This window comes from Zonotrichia albicollis, chromosome 4 (genome assembly GCF_047830755.1).
Source record: "Zonotrichia albicollis isolate bZonAlb1 chromosome 4, bZonAlb1.hap1, whole genome shotgun sequence".
In the NCBI taxonomy this organism is placed as follows: Eukaryota; Metazoa; Chordata; class Aves; order Passeriformes; family Passerellidae; genus Zonotrichia; species Zonotrichia albicollis.
The window spans coordinates 39,776,307-39,790,171 of record NC_133822.1 but is presented as its reverse complement, the minus strand read 5'-3'; the positions used below and the strand labels follow the sequence as shown (position 1 = coordinate 39,790,171).

General features: G+C 39.7%; 1 protein-coding gene across 2 annotated transcripts in view; it reads right to left on the bottom strand.

Annotated features, from left to right (window-relative positions):
• The window catches only part of FGD6 (FYVE, RhoGEF and PH domain containing 6), a 73,096-nt gene that overhangs the window by 41,911 nt on the left and 17,320 nt on the right, over positions 1–13,865 (bottom strand). For both annotated transcript variants that reach the window (XM_074539601.1, XM_074539600.1), the window contains exon 3: positions 1,533–1,680. In XM_074539601.1, the coding sequence (XP_074395702.1) occupies positions 1,533–1,680 (148 nt within the window). The remainder of the gene's footprint in view (positions 1–1,532; positions 1,681–13,865) is intronic.

The window sequence follows — 13,865 nt, the reverse complement described above, 5'->3', positions numbered from 1 at the left end:
AGATATTGTTGCACTCAAACTAAAAAAAAAATCTAACCTTTTCATTGGAATTTAAATGACACCATGCCTAATTACTGAATTAAAATTAATTTCTAAATGAAATAATTTTGTATAACACCAGATATGTGCAAAATACATTATTTATTTTATATACTATAGACATCTGCACACAGATCTGGAATTTTACTTATGAAATTAAACTTATTTCCAAAGAGCACTGAGATCTATCCAGTGTGAGTCAACCACATTCAGGCAAGATTGTAACACCTATTCTCAGGCCTCTGTGCCTATTTAGAAAGCACAGCTGACACACTCCCTGCAAGACTGAATTCACAAGTAAGTCAATTATGCAAAGCAAGGTATCTGCCATCACTGTAAATGTGTCGGTTGCAAATGAGATGAAAATTAGTATTTTGAGAACAAGATGCTACCGCTAAACAATTACAAAATGAAATATCACAACCCCATTTGAAAGACTTTTCACATACCAGCTGGTGCTGAAAGGGCCACTTTGCATTTGCTCAGACAAAGATACTCTGGCTCTGAGAGTCTCTAATGGTGGAACCAAAGGGATACAAATAAGGCTCTCCGGCACAACACTGGAAAGAAGCCCTGTAAGTCCCTAACAGATATAAAGCATCAAAACAGCCAGATGCTTGCAGTAAGGAAAAGTGAAAGAAGCCCAGCTGATGGGGGATGCAGAGACTGCCTCATTCTCCTCGGCAGCTGCTCTTGCTGTGAGAAGCTGGTTGCTAATTGCCAGCTGCCGGCCGCACGTGCCGCAGGCAGCTGAAGCAAGCGGCGGCAGATGCCTCACAGCAAGCGCTGAATTACCCCATAAAACTGCCTGAGAACCCTCCTGATGGGGACACCTTCCTGTTCAACTCCCTTGTGAAAGGCTGAGGGCATTTGTAGAGGCATGCAAGGTAAGATAGCTTCTATACAGGTAAAGTCTTGTTTGGTTTCACAGGAACAAGCTCTTCCCTGGACTCTCCCTTTCCCAATTTAGTCCTATCATTTGGTTTAACAACATGCAGGCCCAACATGCCAAGTCTTCTCTTCCAGCCCTAGAAAGTTTCATTGGGTTTTTCTGTTTGTCTTGTTGGGGCTTTGTTTTTGTTTTGTTTTGGTTTTTAATTATTTTTAAAGAAAGGAAGCAGATATAACTACTATCAAAGGAAACAGCTGCTGGGACTGGTGCTGAGGAGAGGCACTGGTCTACGGGCAGGCTGGTTTCAGGGTGTCCAGGGCTGAGAAGCAAAAACATGGGTACCCCCAAAAAGAGGGACAGGACCCTCATAACTTCATTTCATTCGGGGTAGTTAACGCTGTCCTCCTGCTTCTCATTTGAAGAAGAAATAAAATTAAAATAAGGAAAATAATTCCAAGCTGACACTCACAGAAGGTAATAGGTCAGACCTCAACCTCAACAGGCAACAGGTGTTTACATTTGAAAATATCTCAACACATTACAACTAATGAAATACTGCAAGAGTGAGAAATAGCTTCCGAAGATAAAGATAAAAAAATACCTGTTTATCTTCTTGAAGATCAGTCTCCCCTTTACTGGAATCAGAATTTGTGTCATCATCTTCATCAGAACTGTTCATGATATCTTCTTCATCTGACTGAAGATCTCCCATTACCACATTGGGATGATCATGGTGTTCTTCTAAGGACCTAGTATTAAAATATATTCATGATGCTTCAATTATGTAAAGAGCTTTCTGTTACACCCCACAATAAATTATCTACTTGGTGTCAGACACCCTGAAAACAGTAGAGGGTAGTCTGAAGATTATAGCAGTTGGAGGCTTTTCCACAGTGGACTCACAACTCTGCAACATTTTACATATGGTAGTATTGATACAATGCTCATTGGCAGCAAGCACAAGCCACAGTACCTTTGGAGTATTTATATTATTCATGTCCATCCATCAGAGTTTGCCTAACAACAAAGTCTGATAAATCTATTCCCTTATTGCTATGTCCAAGTACAGAGCAACATTTATACTGTGTGCAGGATAAAAAAAGGTGATAGCCATTTTGCTATCCTCTATCTCCCAGCATCAGGTCTTGTTCCAGATATGGTACTCACACTGGAGCTTTGTGAAATTCTAGATGCATGTATACATACAGGCCTGTTTCTCAATGCATATGCTAAACAACTGCTTCAGTGACAGCAATATCATAACCATTCTGTCCAACAACTCTTCTTAAAAGCAGGAATACAGAATCTTTTGCAATTAAGAACACCCATCCTCCCAAAACAAGCACCTTTTGGAGAGCTGTCAAAGCTGTACAACAATCTTGTTCTGCTGCTGTGCAATCATTGCAGAGGTCTCTTTTTATTAGCTTCAGCAATTTTTGCAATACAGGAATTGCATGAGACAAGCACACAATATCCTTCCTCTAACTAGCCTTGACATCTTCAGTAGAGATTTAAGAAATGCAATTCTAGAAGAAAATAAAAAAGGGGGTAGGGAAAGATAGATAGGAAAACAGACTAGCGGAAACAACCTTAAGTTTTTGGAAGGTTACATGGAAACACACCAAATCTCTGGGTTCCTACTTTTAATCCTCAAAAGTATCTAATAATTTCCAATTACATTAAAGCTATCTAAAAATCACATAATCTGTGTTCAAGGTCTGCAAAAAGATGCTGGGATGCCACAGATTTATTGACACGAGCCAAAACTGATTAGCTATCCTGCAAAACAAAAAGCAAATCCAGGAAACCTTGTCCATGAGCTGCTGCAGCCAGCAGAGATCTCTCTGGGCTGACCAACACCTAATTTTATACAGCCAATGACTGCCAGGGCTACACGCTTCTCCATACACCTGGCCCTCTGCCTCCCGAGGCAAGGAACAGTCAGGACTGATTTTCTCCTTGTTTTCAATCAGAGGAAAGCAGGGATGGAGGGTAACTATTCAGACTTGCCACCTCTATCTGTGATAGCTACCAGAAGGAAAATCTGTCACCATGGATCCCACAGAAGGTGTCTGCTAGCAAGCTGAAAAGCAGAAGTGCTCCTCAGGGCTTGGGCTCACTATTGGGACTGGCACTGTTAAACAGGCTTGTCAGCAATGTGGACAGAGGGACTGGGGGCACCCTCAGCAAGAGTGCCAGCAGGTCAAGGAAGGGGATTCTGCTACAGCAAATTGTTTATTTCACAATGCTCAAGATAGAATTAAAAACAAACAAACCAACACAAAAATGCAGATCACAAATAGAAATGTATTTGGAGGTAAAGAATAGCTGGCCTGTGGACAGACCTTGGTCAGCCATGAAGGCACAGAGAAGATTAAAATAACTTGGTTCTATTATGACAACACAGGAAGGACTTGGGAAACTCCCAAGCAGTTACTGTCTCCCTTAACCAAAGGGGGTGGGGGAAGAAAGGAGACTCTAAGGTCATCACTGAGCTCAACAAGGTCCTGAGCCAAGACTGCAGCACCCTGGGTGCAGAGAGACACCCTTTATTTGGGTTTGGAAATGATCAGCTCCATGCAGGAAGATGGCAGCCAGCAGAGAGATGAGTGCTGACGACAACAGCACATGGTGTATGCCAGGGACAGCTCTCATAGCGCCTCCAGAAGTTTCAGGAAGACAAAAAAACCAGCTTTTTACTGGAGCTTTCCCTGGAATCATGCTAGCAGGAAACTAAGATTTCTGCAGTTATTAATTAACTTCAGCAATTCAGAAAACTCCTTGTCTAGTTTATATGTCACTGTCACCTGAGAATATTTATTTTAGCAGCTGCCATCTCATATGCTTTTATTATGACAAACACAAACATCTTTATTACATCAGTAGCATGACATGAGGTAGATATCTGCCCCAGCTTTAGCAAAACCTGCAACAGAAATTACTGCTGGTCTTTCCCTTACTAAAGTACTCAGCTTTACCATCCACATCTGTCACTGAATCTATCTGTGACCAAGGGTATTTTTTCCCCTATTGCAAAATATATTAAGTGCTTTATCTCTGACCACACTGGAATATACTTTTTAGTCCATTATTCATTAATGGCTATTTTTGTTAATAGACATTTTATTGCCTTTTTTCCTACCCTTAATATTTGTTTTAATTGCCGTTTTAATTTCCTTTAACTGAGATTCCTTCTCATCAAGAAAACATTGTTTTCACACCTGTGACATCACCGTTCTTTTGCCTCAGCATATTCTACTGGATGCCCACTCCCAGACTTTGTTGTCATTTTTCATTTAAACTTTTCAGGGCAGCGATGCCAAAACCTAGAAGTTTTAGAAAATCTACCTTTTTGGAAGTCAGAAACAAGAATACTTCCAGATGAAGCTGTGTTTTACTTGTACAAACCCAATTCCCTCACCACTGAAGGATGAAGAACAAACTAGCTGGCTTGTGTTGTGTGAAGCAATTTCTAAACATAAGATTAATCAGCTTATTTAATAGAAAGTTTCAGTAAAAAAAAAATCTAATTATTTAAATGTTTAAGTAGTGATAATTAGGATGTGTAGTAAGTGTCCACAAATGACAGCCACTCGCTGTATAAATTTTTTTTTCTTCCTATAAATCACAATGTTGAAGCAGTAAGCTCCGTTTCTGACCTTTGTGGTGCTTATGCCCATACTATTCATGTAAAGGAAGCTGTGACAGCTGAGAGAACCATGTATAAAATCTTTCATACATTGTCTATTCCACTTGTGTCCTGTATTTGTCCAGTTCAGAGCACTCTGGTTCTTCCACATGATACAACATGTTGAGGTTTTTTTTAGTGGTATTTTTAATGCTTTTTCCCTTCTTTTCTTTGTTTTTTAAAGAAAGAACACATTGGATGATTACATGATCAAGAGTCAGTTCACACTCAGCAATTTTCCAGAATCAAACAAGCCATCAGTCCAGGGATAGGATGCAATACTGCAGCCAGGGTAGATACCTTTGTGGTGATATCTGCAGTTGTGTCCTCTTCATAGAAAATGGGGACAGAGTTACTGTGTTCATCTGTGTTTATCAGCCACGTGCTGAAGAACAGGCAATCACCCTCAGACACTACACCTTAACCTCTCATGGTAAATGCTACAGCTTTTCTGGTGAAACAGAAAGCAGATCTGTATTTACTGATTACTCTTGTCTGTACTTTTACCTCTGAAGTCATCCATAACATAAGTGTTTGTATGGTTCTCCTTAAGTTATCTCTGGATAAAGTGAAATCCCTTGCACTTTAACTGCCTTTGGAAATAGTAGTAAATCTTTAAATAAACAGAGTATTTCCTAGCACATAATAATGTCCCTTTTCCAAAATACCACAAGCATGCAGTAAGGCTTATTTTAAGTGGCACTTCTGATAGGTATTTTGGGGATACTGTGAACTGTCTCTATCTCGTTCCCTCTTCATCACGATTCTTTGTCCTACCCACAGCACTGCCCATAGAAACTTCTGCATTATCAGTCATGTGAAACACCAGCCCTGCCAACTCACTGTGCTGTGCACTGAGTAAGAACATCTTGCCATATCTCATGAGCAAGGAATCTAAATATAGATGTGGGGCTTTTTTATTTCACACATAAAATGAAGGAATCACTCGTTTGCGTTGGAATGAGTGGCTTATGGGATGATGCATTTATGTTGGGCTGTATTTTCCAATTGCAATAGTATAATACTAATGAAATAAAACATGCTGCTCCTAGCAAGATAAACTGTCAAAACTTAACAATTGCCATCAGACTATTACCACTGGGACTCAGCATAAAAACCACTTATTGTCTTCAAGAGATGACCAAGACTAGTTCAGACTAGTTTATTTGTCTTATAATAGAAGCTTCAGATACACCTGTGGCTTCACTTTCAGACACTGTTGATTTGGACCCTCCACAGGGCACTATGGCCTGAAGCCACAATTACCATTTCAGTCTCCGTTTCCCACTCCTTTAGAAAGCAGATAGTACTTTAAGGTTGATTGAGATCATTCAGAAAGATTCCCTGCCATGGAATGCTCCAGCATTAAGTATTTTATAGTATATTGGAATGGCTTCAAGTGTTAGCATCACCATAACTACTGAAAAGCAAGTTTCCACAGCTCCAAAGTATTTGCTAAAATAGATTCATCCATGCTACTGCTTTACACACGTTTCCTTGCGATCTTTGTTATTTTTAGATCCTTTTCCTACTTTCAGTAAGTAATAAAAATATGTAGGAATGCTGAATGAACAGAGCCTTGCACACAACATTGCTAAACTCTTAATTTCTCATCCTTTTGTTGTTTTAAAAGGAGTCTCTGGTATACTCCTCTTTATCTTTCTGTCTCTTCCTCCAGTATTTTATTGCACATTTTTTGTGGGTGTTTATGTTTATTTATTTTAAAAGCAAGCTTTCAACATGCAGGCAAAATTACACAAACTGAAGTTCCTACTCAACTAAAAAATACATACCAGAACTTCAGAGAGCAACTTAACATGCCCTATTATAATATTTCATCTCAAATCCTTTTTGTATCATTACAGCATTTCACCAACTTTTCACAGCTGCTTGCACCTCATTTTGCCCCAGAGAGCAAGCTACTATTATTAGTGCTTATTCATTTTCAGTTTTTAACATCACCATTGCCTGCAATCAATTTTAGTAATTAAGGCATGTTCAGCTGCTAGTTTTTTAAGACCTAAAAGCACACTGGCTCTCTGTGAAGGCAATAGCTGATAACATTGTCATTTTTTCACAGCCCCTCACACTCCCAATAACTGTAAGCATGCCTCACCAACTGATTCCCTCCATGAACTCTAGTGTTCACTTCTGGGAAAATGCAATGGTAAAAGACCTAAAAAACCAAAATGTTCTATAGAATCTTTTCTGCTTGGTACTATCTAAATTCAGAATCTCTTTCAAGGAAGGACTGTAGATATAGAACTCGAATTAATATCTCAAAACAATTTAGGAAGTAATTCCCTGATTAGGGTGTTCAAACAAGATGCTCCTGGAAAGTCAAAGCAAAAGTGAACTTAATGCTTGGTTAATAACCCTTTTGTTTTGTTTAGTGAATTGCTTCTGCTTTTATTTAATGCTCCTTTTTAAAGACAGTCCAGTGTCTTTATTATTTAATTACTACAGGTTTTTGGAAAAGGAAAACCAGTTGTAGAAAGCAAGCATACTTGCAAAGCACTAAAATAATAAAGGATGCCAACCAAGATCATGTGTGGGCTCCTATGGAAGGTTTAAGAAAATACATAAAGGGATTAGTGATCAGCAAGATTAGTAAAGGCATCAATTGCAGCACTTTTTGGATTAGTTACATTTTGCTGCAATAGCTCCCATCCACAAGCAGCCTGAAGAAGTCAACACCAGCAAACCAGTCTAGAAAGCACAAAGATGAACTTCATATCACTCTAGATGCACCTGGAGCTTAATTGGAGCTTAATATTCACCCCTCATTTGATCTTCAGATTCCCTGAACAACAGTAGCTGTTTACCATTAGAGCTAAAAATATCCCACCCCTTCTTGTGTTCATGTTCCCCTGTTTTTCATTTCTCCTTCAGGCACACTGCACCATGAAGCAGCAAATGAAGATGAAATGCAACCCAGGCCAGGGGGATGACATCTACAGCCTCAGTCACCTCTCTGGTTTAATGACAGACTCACAGATGAAACAAGCTGCAGCTGAGATCACATTTCTCTTCTCCAGGGGCAGTGGACAGGGAGAAAGGCTGGTGGGTGCTGCTGTGCCTCGCAGTGCTGATGTGGCTGCCAGCCCTGGAGACTGCTCGCCTTATTGCAGCCAAGCTGCTTGGGCTGCAGCTTCTCTGCCAAAAATGGTGCTTTTTCACAGCAAGAGAGCAAGATAGCAAGGTGCCCTCTCAAATATGATTTTACACACCAGCACTAACGTTATGCCATTTGTTCTCCTGCAGTAAGAAGTCAATGATATTAATAAGTTCTTCTTATTATTATGACAAATAACAAGAAAAAAGGCAACCAGATATGGATTTTTATTGGTGTGATCTCAAGGAACATGACAATTGATTTTGATCTTTTTGTTTATATCTTTTAAGACTACCTAAATAGATCATGCCTGTGAGATTCACTAGTTCCTTCTGTGAGCAATCCTGCCACAGGTGGCATGGCAAGGAATAAAGAATAAAACAGACTTCTACAGTGCTCTTTAAAATAAAAAAAAAAACACCACAAAACAAGGAGCAAACAAACCAAACCAATGAATCCATGACTATTTGCATTGCTTAGCACTGTTGTGCTATATTCTCTCCAGGCTGGTTAGGGAATTTTAAGGATTTGATTACAAATATAAACACTCCTCAAGAATGACAGCTAGAAAACAAACTACTAGCATCCAGCTGAGCAACTACAACTGAAAATAATTTGTGCACTCCAGGTTCCTTTTTCAAATTTTAATTTAAAGACTTCAATAACTGAAACAGAATTATTTTAAACAATATCATATGTACTGTATGCACTCATTAGTGTCCCCTTTTTTTACAAAAAGCCAAGATCTTGATGACAGAAATACACTATCAAAAGAAAAGCTCAATACAATCCATCTGAAATGCATTTTCATTCAGAGCCATTTGCACTTTGAAAGCTGTCTGCTGCCTCCTGGGCAATGGGCTGGCTGCTGAGAGGCCATGTGGAAATGCCAGGAGTTTGCTCTTGTCGGGACAAGCACCAAGAACTTCCCTCTTTGTCCCAGTCCTTACCTCTGGCACTCACTGGTTACACCTGGGACTTCTGGGCAAGGAGGACATCACAAACACTGTGAGAGCTGCCATGACATTTGGGCTGTTAGATCATGCCACTGGCAGCTCCTTCTATACTTGGCTGAGCACATTGCAAACTTCTGCACCTGACTTGCTTGAACCAAGTTATCCCAGTGTCAGCAGCCAGCAGCATTTGGTTTAGGATTTGTTATCCTCAGGTCAAGGCAGCACATACTACTTTCCTCAATGAGATGAAAGAAAAATACAGCTGACTCACATTCTGAGCAAAAACACCACAAAAAATAAAACAAAAAACAACAACAACAAAAAGCACCAAAAAGCAACCCCAAAAAAAAATTGTCATATGTGCTTCACATTAATAAAACAGGTACAAAATTTATTAAGTAATCCATTCTGTCAGTAACCCTACTTCAGGCACACTATGATCAAAGAGTCATGCTCATATTTCCATGGCACAATTTTAAAAAGCACAGTTTAAAAAAAGGTGCAAACAGATGTCAAATTATCTCCTTATTTAGCTGTGATTTGCAAACGTGAGCTCTTGAGGCCAGAGGCACCCAAGGATAGCTCACCACAGGCAGCCTCTCACCGAAGCCATCTTCAGTGAGACGTTTGTTGACAATTCCTCAGTTCCCTGGAAAGTTCAACATAAACACACATGCATGCTTCAGATGTTTCTACACTCACCACAGCAAAGCCACATTAGAAAAGAAAAGGATAAGACAGACAGAGGTCTCACTTTAAAAGTCTGCAAGAAGACTGGTGCCCATAGTGGGACAGCTCAGCTTCTGAACAGCCAGGCACAGCTGACATCAGGACAAGCAGGACAGACACTCAGATTGACAAATAACCATGAATACTAACCAAGATCACAAGTGGGTTTCTATGGAATGTTTAAGAAAATAGATAATGAGATAACTGATCAGCAAAAGGCATCAATTACTGCACCTTTTGATGGAGTTACAGTTTGTTGAATACGTTCCCTCCACAACCAGCCTGAAAAAGTCAACACCAGCACAATTCCTTTCACAAGCCAGTCTAGAAAGCATAAAGATGAATTGCATATCACTCTAGATGCACCTGGAGCCTAACCTGTCATAAATTCAGAACTGTCACCTGAACTCCAGACCTTCTGAACAATGGTGACTGTCTACCATTAGAGCTAAAAAATCCCCTCCCTCACTGTCATCTCCATGTCCCTCTGCTTTTCCAGTCTGCTTTGGCATATTGGACCACGAAGCAAAAAATGTGAGTGAAATGCAGCCTAGGCCAGGAGTCTTCCTTACCTTACCCATTCCAGCAAAGGTGCCCAAAGCAGATGAAGCCAATGTAGCAGAATATGATCCAGGAGGGAACAATGGGACAGTATCGAGCACTGTCATAAAGTAAAGTGCTGTGGCAAAACCTAGGGATTTAAACCCTTGGCTGGAAGCATGGAACAGGAAAGGGATCCCTGCACTGGTGCTTCCATCACCACCAAACGCTGTGAGGGATTACCTCTCTCCCAGGGTAGGTAAAGAGAATTTACAGTCATGAGCATACTTTGCAGCATGACTTTAGAAAGCACAGTTTAAAAAAGGTGTGAACAGCTCTCAAATCATCTCCTTGCAGAGATTTACAGTAGAATTTAAATCTTTTTGCCTTCCTCTATCATTTATTCTTGTTTCATAGGGAGAGCTGCAATGCTCATGGGAAAGATCTTTGGAAGAAGCTCCTGTAAAAAGCAATATAAAAAAGGACCAGAAAAATATGGCATTTGTTCACAATCAGGACCTCTTATTCTAACTTGCCTCAATTCACAAAACAGACCCTTGTGGGATGAAGTAGATTGGGAAAGGGCAGCAGGATCAGAATAAAAACAACACTTCATTTTCCAGTCACACAAAAAAAGGAAAACCCACAAGAGAACTCTAGCACACACTAAATAGACTTCTGGTAAACTAGAATGTAATTGTGACAAAAGAAGTCAAAACAAATGTATCAAATAGGAAAGGGAAAACTCAAACCAAGTGAGAACAAAACTTCCTATTAATACCCATTTCAAATAAAATTGATCTTACCCTGCCAGAGCTACAGTGACATTTCAATGCACAGCTACTTCTGCTCACTGTAATCACAGTTAATGCAAGGCCCTACCCAATATCTTCTCTATTGACTCAGCATTAGTTTTATGATTTTTGCATGACTATTCCTGAATCAGGGCTCCAATATCTCTCTTCAAACAGCTGCTCACTCAATTTAAAAATAATGCACATCCTATTGCACTTGGGTTTTTTTACATACCAGATAGAGAAGATGACAAAAGCTGAGTAACGGATTACTCAAAAGGCAGTGACCTAGATCTGAAATAAAAATGGAGTGGCTTAGTTCCTAAACACACAACTCTGCATGCACGGGAGCTGATGCAGCTTCCTGGACAGTATGTCAGAAAAGAGAGGCTGAAATAGTTTGGTCAAGAGTAACACGGACGGAGAGTAAAGAATAACTGAGCTGCTTGCAAGATTATTTATTAGACTTGTGCTATGTCTTCCTCTAATCTTTTGCACAAATTAGAAGAATGGGATTTAGACACTCTGTATAAACTTTTCATCTTCTCTAAAAATCTGTACAGAACAGCTCACCTCCACAAACACCACTAGGAAAAAGGCAACAAAAAACCCAAGTGAACTTTCATCAGTTGAAATCACTGAGCCATAAGGCTCAGGTTGTAGCTTTCAAAATGGTAGATTTGGTAAAAACTACCTTAAAGATTTCTTTAGTCTTCTTCTGCTTGAGTAGAACAGTTTTTTATAAGCACAAAAATATTTCAAAGAAAAATTAAAACTTGCATAAACTTTATGTTTCTAAATGAAGCTTACTGGATTCTAGCATTTAAAATAAAACCAAGCATTTCTTTACCTAAATTTTATCTAGTGCATTGAAACAACATAGCTGCAGTTTTGTAAATCTATTCATTAAAACATCTTTAACTAGGTCAAATAGAAATGCTGGGTAAATGTGGCATATCAATATCACTGCCGGCATTTAAATAAAAAACTAAGTTTATATTTTGATCACTTTCTTTACACATTTATTTTGTGCCACCTAAAAATGATACTGTTTTACAGATACTACTACATTAGAATGCAGTTGGAATATCGCTGTGCCATAGAGCTCCACAAGCACATTTCCTGAGCTGATGCTGAAAATAACCCACAGGAAAAGGCTGCTGTTGAACATATAAATGGGTCTTTCATCAATTCTCATATCCCATTAGACTCTCCACTCTGCATCTGATGTATTCTCTAGAGCTACATTTTGCTAATTTATATCACGGTTGGCAAAAGGAGACCGAGCACACACGGTGGAGGCGGGGGAGAAAGGCCACCATCGGTGACAAATATGCAGCGTTAACTGAGCTTCCTCCGCCTTCAAGAAAAGGAAATACATACGAAGAATGCCAAAATTAGGAAAAACACAGACATGGAATAAAAGAGGAAAGAAAAAGATAAAGCACTGCAGATTAATTTCCGCAAGTGCGTGACGCTCGAGTTCCCGTTAGGCACGAGCAGGGCTAGGAAGGAGCCGAGGGGACTCAGGAGCTCCCCCCGGCACACGGAGCCAGGCACCGGGCTGAGGGCAGCGGCTCCGGAAGGACAAGGACATCCTTCCATTGTACCGGGGCAGCAACGGCAACGCAAGGCTGGACATTGCTGCTATCTGGGATGAGCATTCCTTCAGCGGGAAACAAAGGATAGCGCAGCTTACCCTCAAAATGGCTCTTTTAGTGCCATTTTTATATGGAGTGCATGTGCATCAAGGTTTATACGATGTAATTTTCTAGACTGCACAAGACTGACCAAAGTAGCCACCGAATCTTTAGGAGAGCAGATGAGGACTCACCCAGCAGCTGGGCAGCGCTCACAGCACCGCCTGCCTCATCACCACTGACACCATCTTATTGCCTCTCGTAAAATAAAAAGGTAACATCGAGAATTGAAACCACACCTGGTTTTATGTAGCACTTTTAATACCACCTGATCACTTACAAGACTTTTGCTATTGCACCTCCAACTCTGTCAGAAGTTTTCCTGGCCGTGCCAGTCTTCTATACCCATCTCTTTCTTTTACCAAAATCAAGGGGGAGCCCTTGAAAAGAGGGATTAAATAAATATCAAAAACAAAAATTCTTTTTCACTACCATCTTGGGACCTTCACAATTATTTCGATGTCATAAGACATTTTAAATCTTTTCCTGACTGAACTGTACACCAGAATAACAGTATTGGAAAAATGCAGTTCTCCAACTTCTTTCTCTCTCTCATTGAAGATGAAGACAATCAGACCTCAGGATCTCTCCCACTGTCAAAACAGATTAAATCAGCACATCTCAAAAACATATTTGCATGAGGATGTGTCAAGATTCTAATGAAGTTTCTATTTAGTCTGATATTAAAAATCCTAAAAAGAGGAGGAGTCAAGAGAGGAAAGTATCAGCATGGTTCTACCAGTTTGCTTTTGAAGATTTGAGTATTTTTCCAGAGTACCTATTTTCTTCTTACAGTATATACATTTTATTTCAAGTTGTATAGCAGACTACACTGTAAAGCTGTACCACTGAAAGACACTCCAATGCTAAGGAAAACTTCTCTTACTGGAAAGGCAGACCATGGAGACACTGACTCACATAAAGTCTCTTGGAAAGAAAGAAAACCCAAAACAGTCCATATGCTCTCCTGAGCAACTAACTGTGAGCCTTCCATGTAGCTACACTTGTGGTACAAAATAATGAACTTGACACTACAAAATAGAGGAATTCCAGAGCCAAGGGTCCCAGCACTTGCACTGTCCCCTAAGTCCTTATGTGAAACATCAATATTCCCAAGCAACTGTATTACTACCACTTCTCAGCTATTTCATTAAAACCTGATGGGCAATTGCAGGGAAAGAATTTTATGTACAACCAAGGATGGCAGAAGCCAGCTAGGCACACGGGGAGATTGGAAGACAAGGCAAAACTGCAGAGCTGATGCAGAAGGAAGAACTGACCTTCTTCAGATCAGAAAATATAAAATATAAAAAAATGAAATATGAAATATAAAATAAAATGAAATATATGAAAATATGAAATATATAAAAAAATCTATTTCTACATACTTGGTCTCTATTTATCAAGAAGTT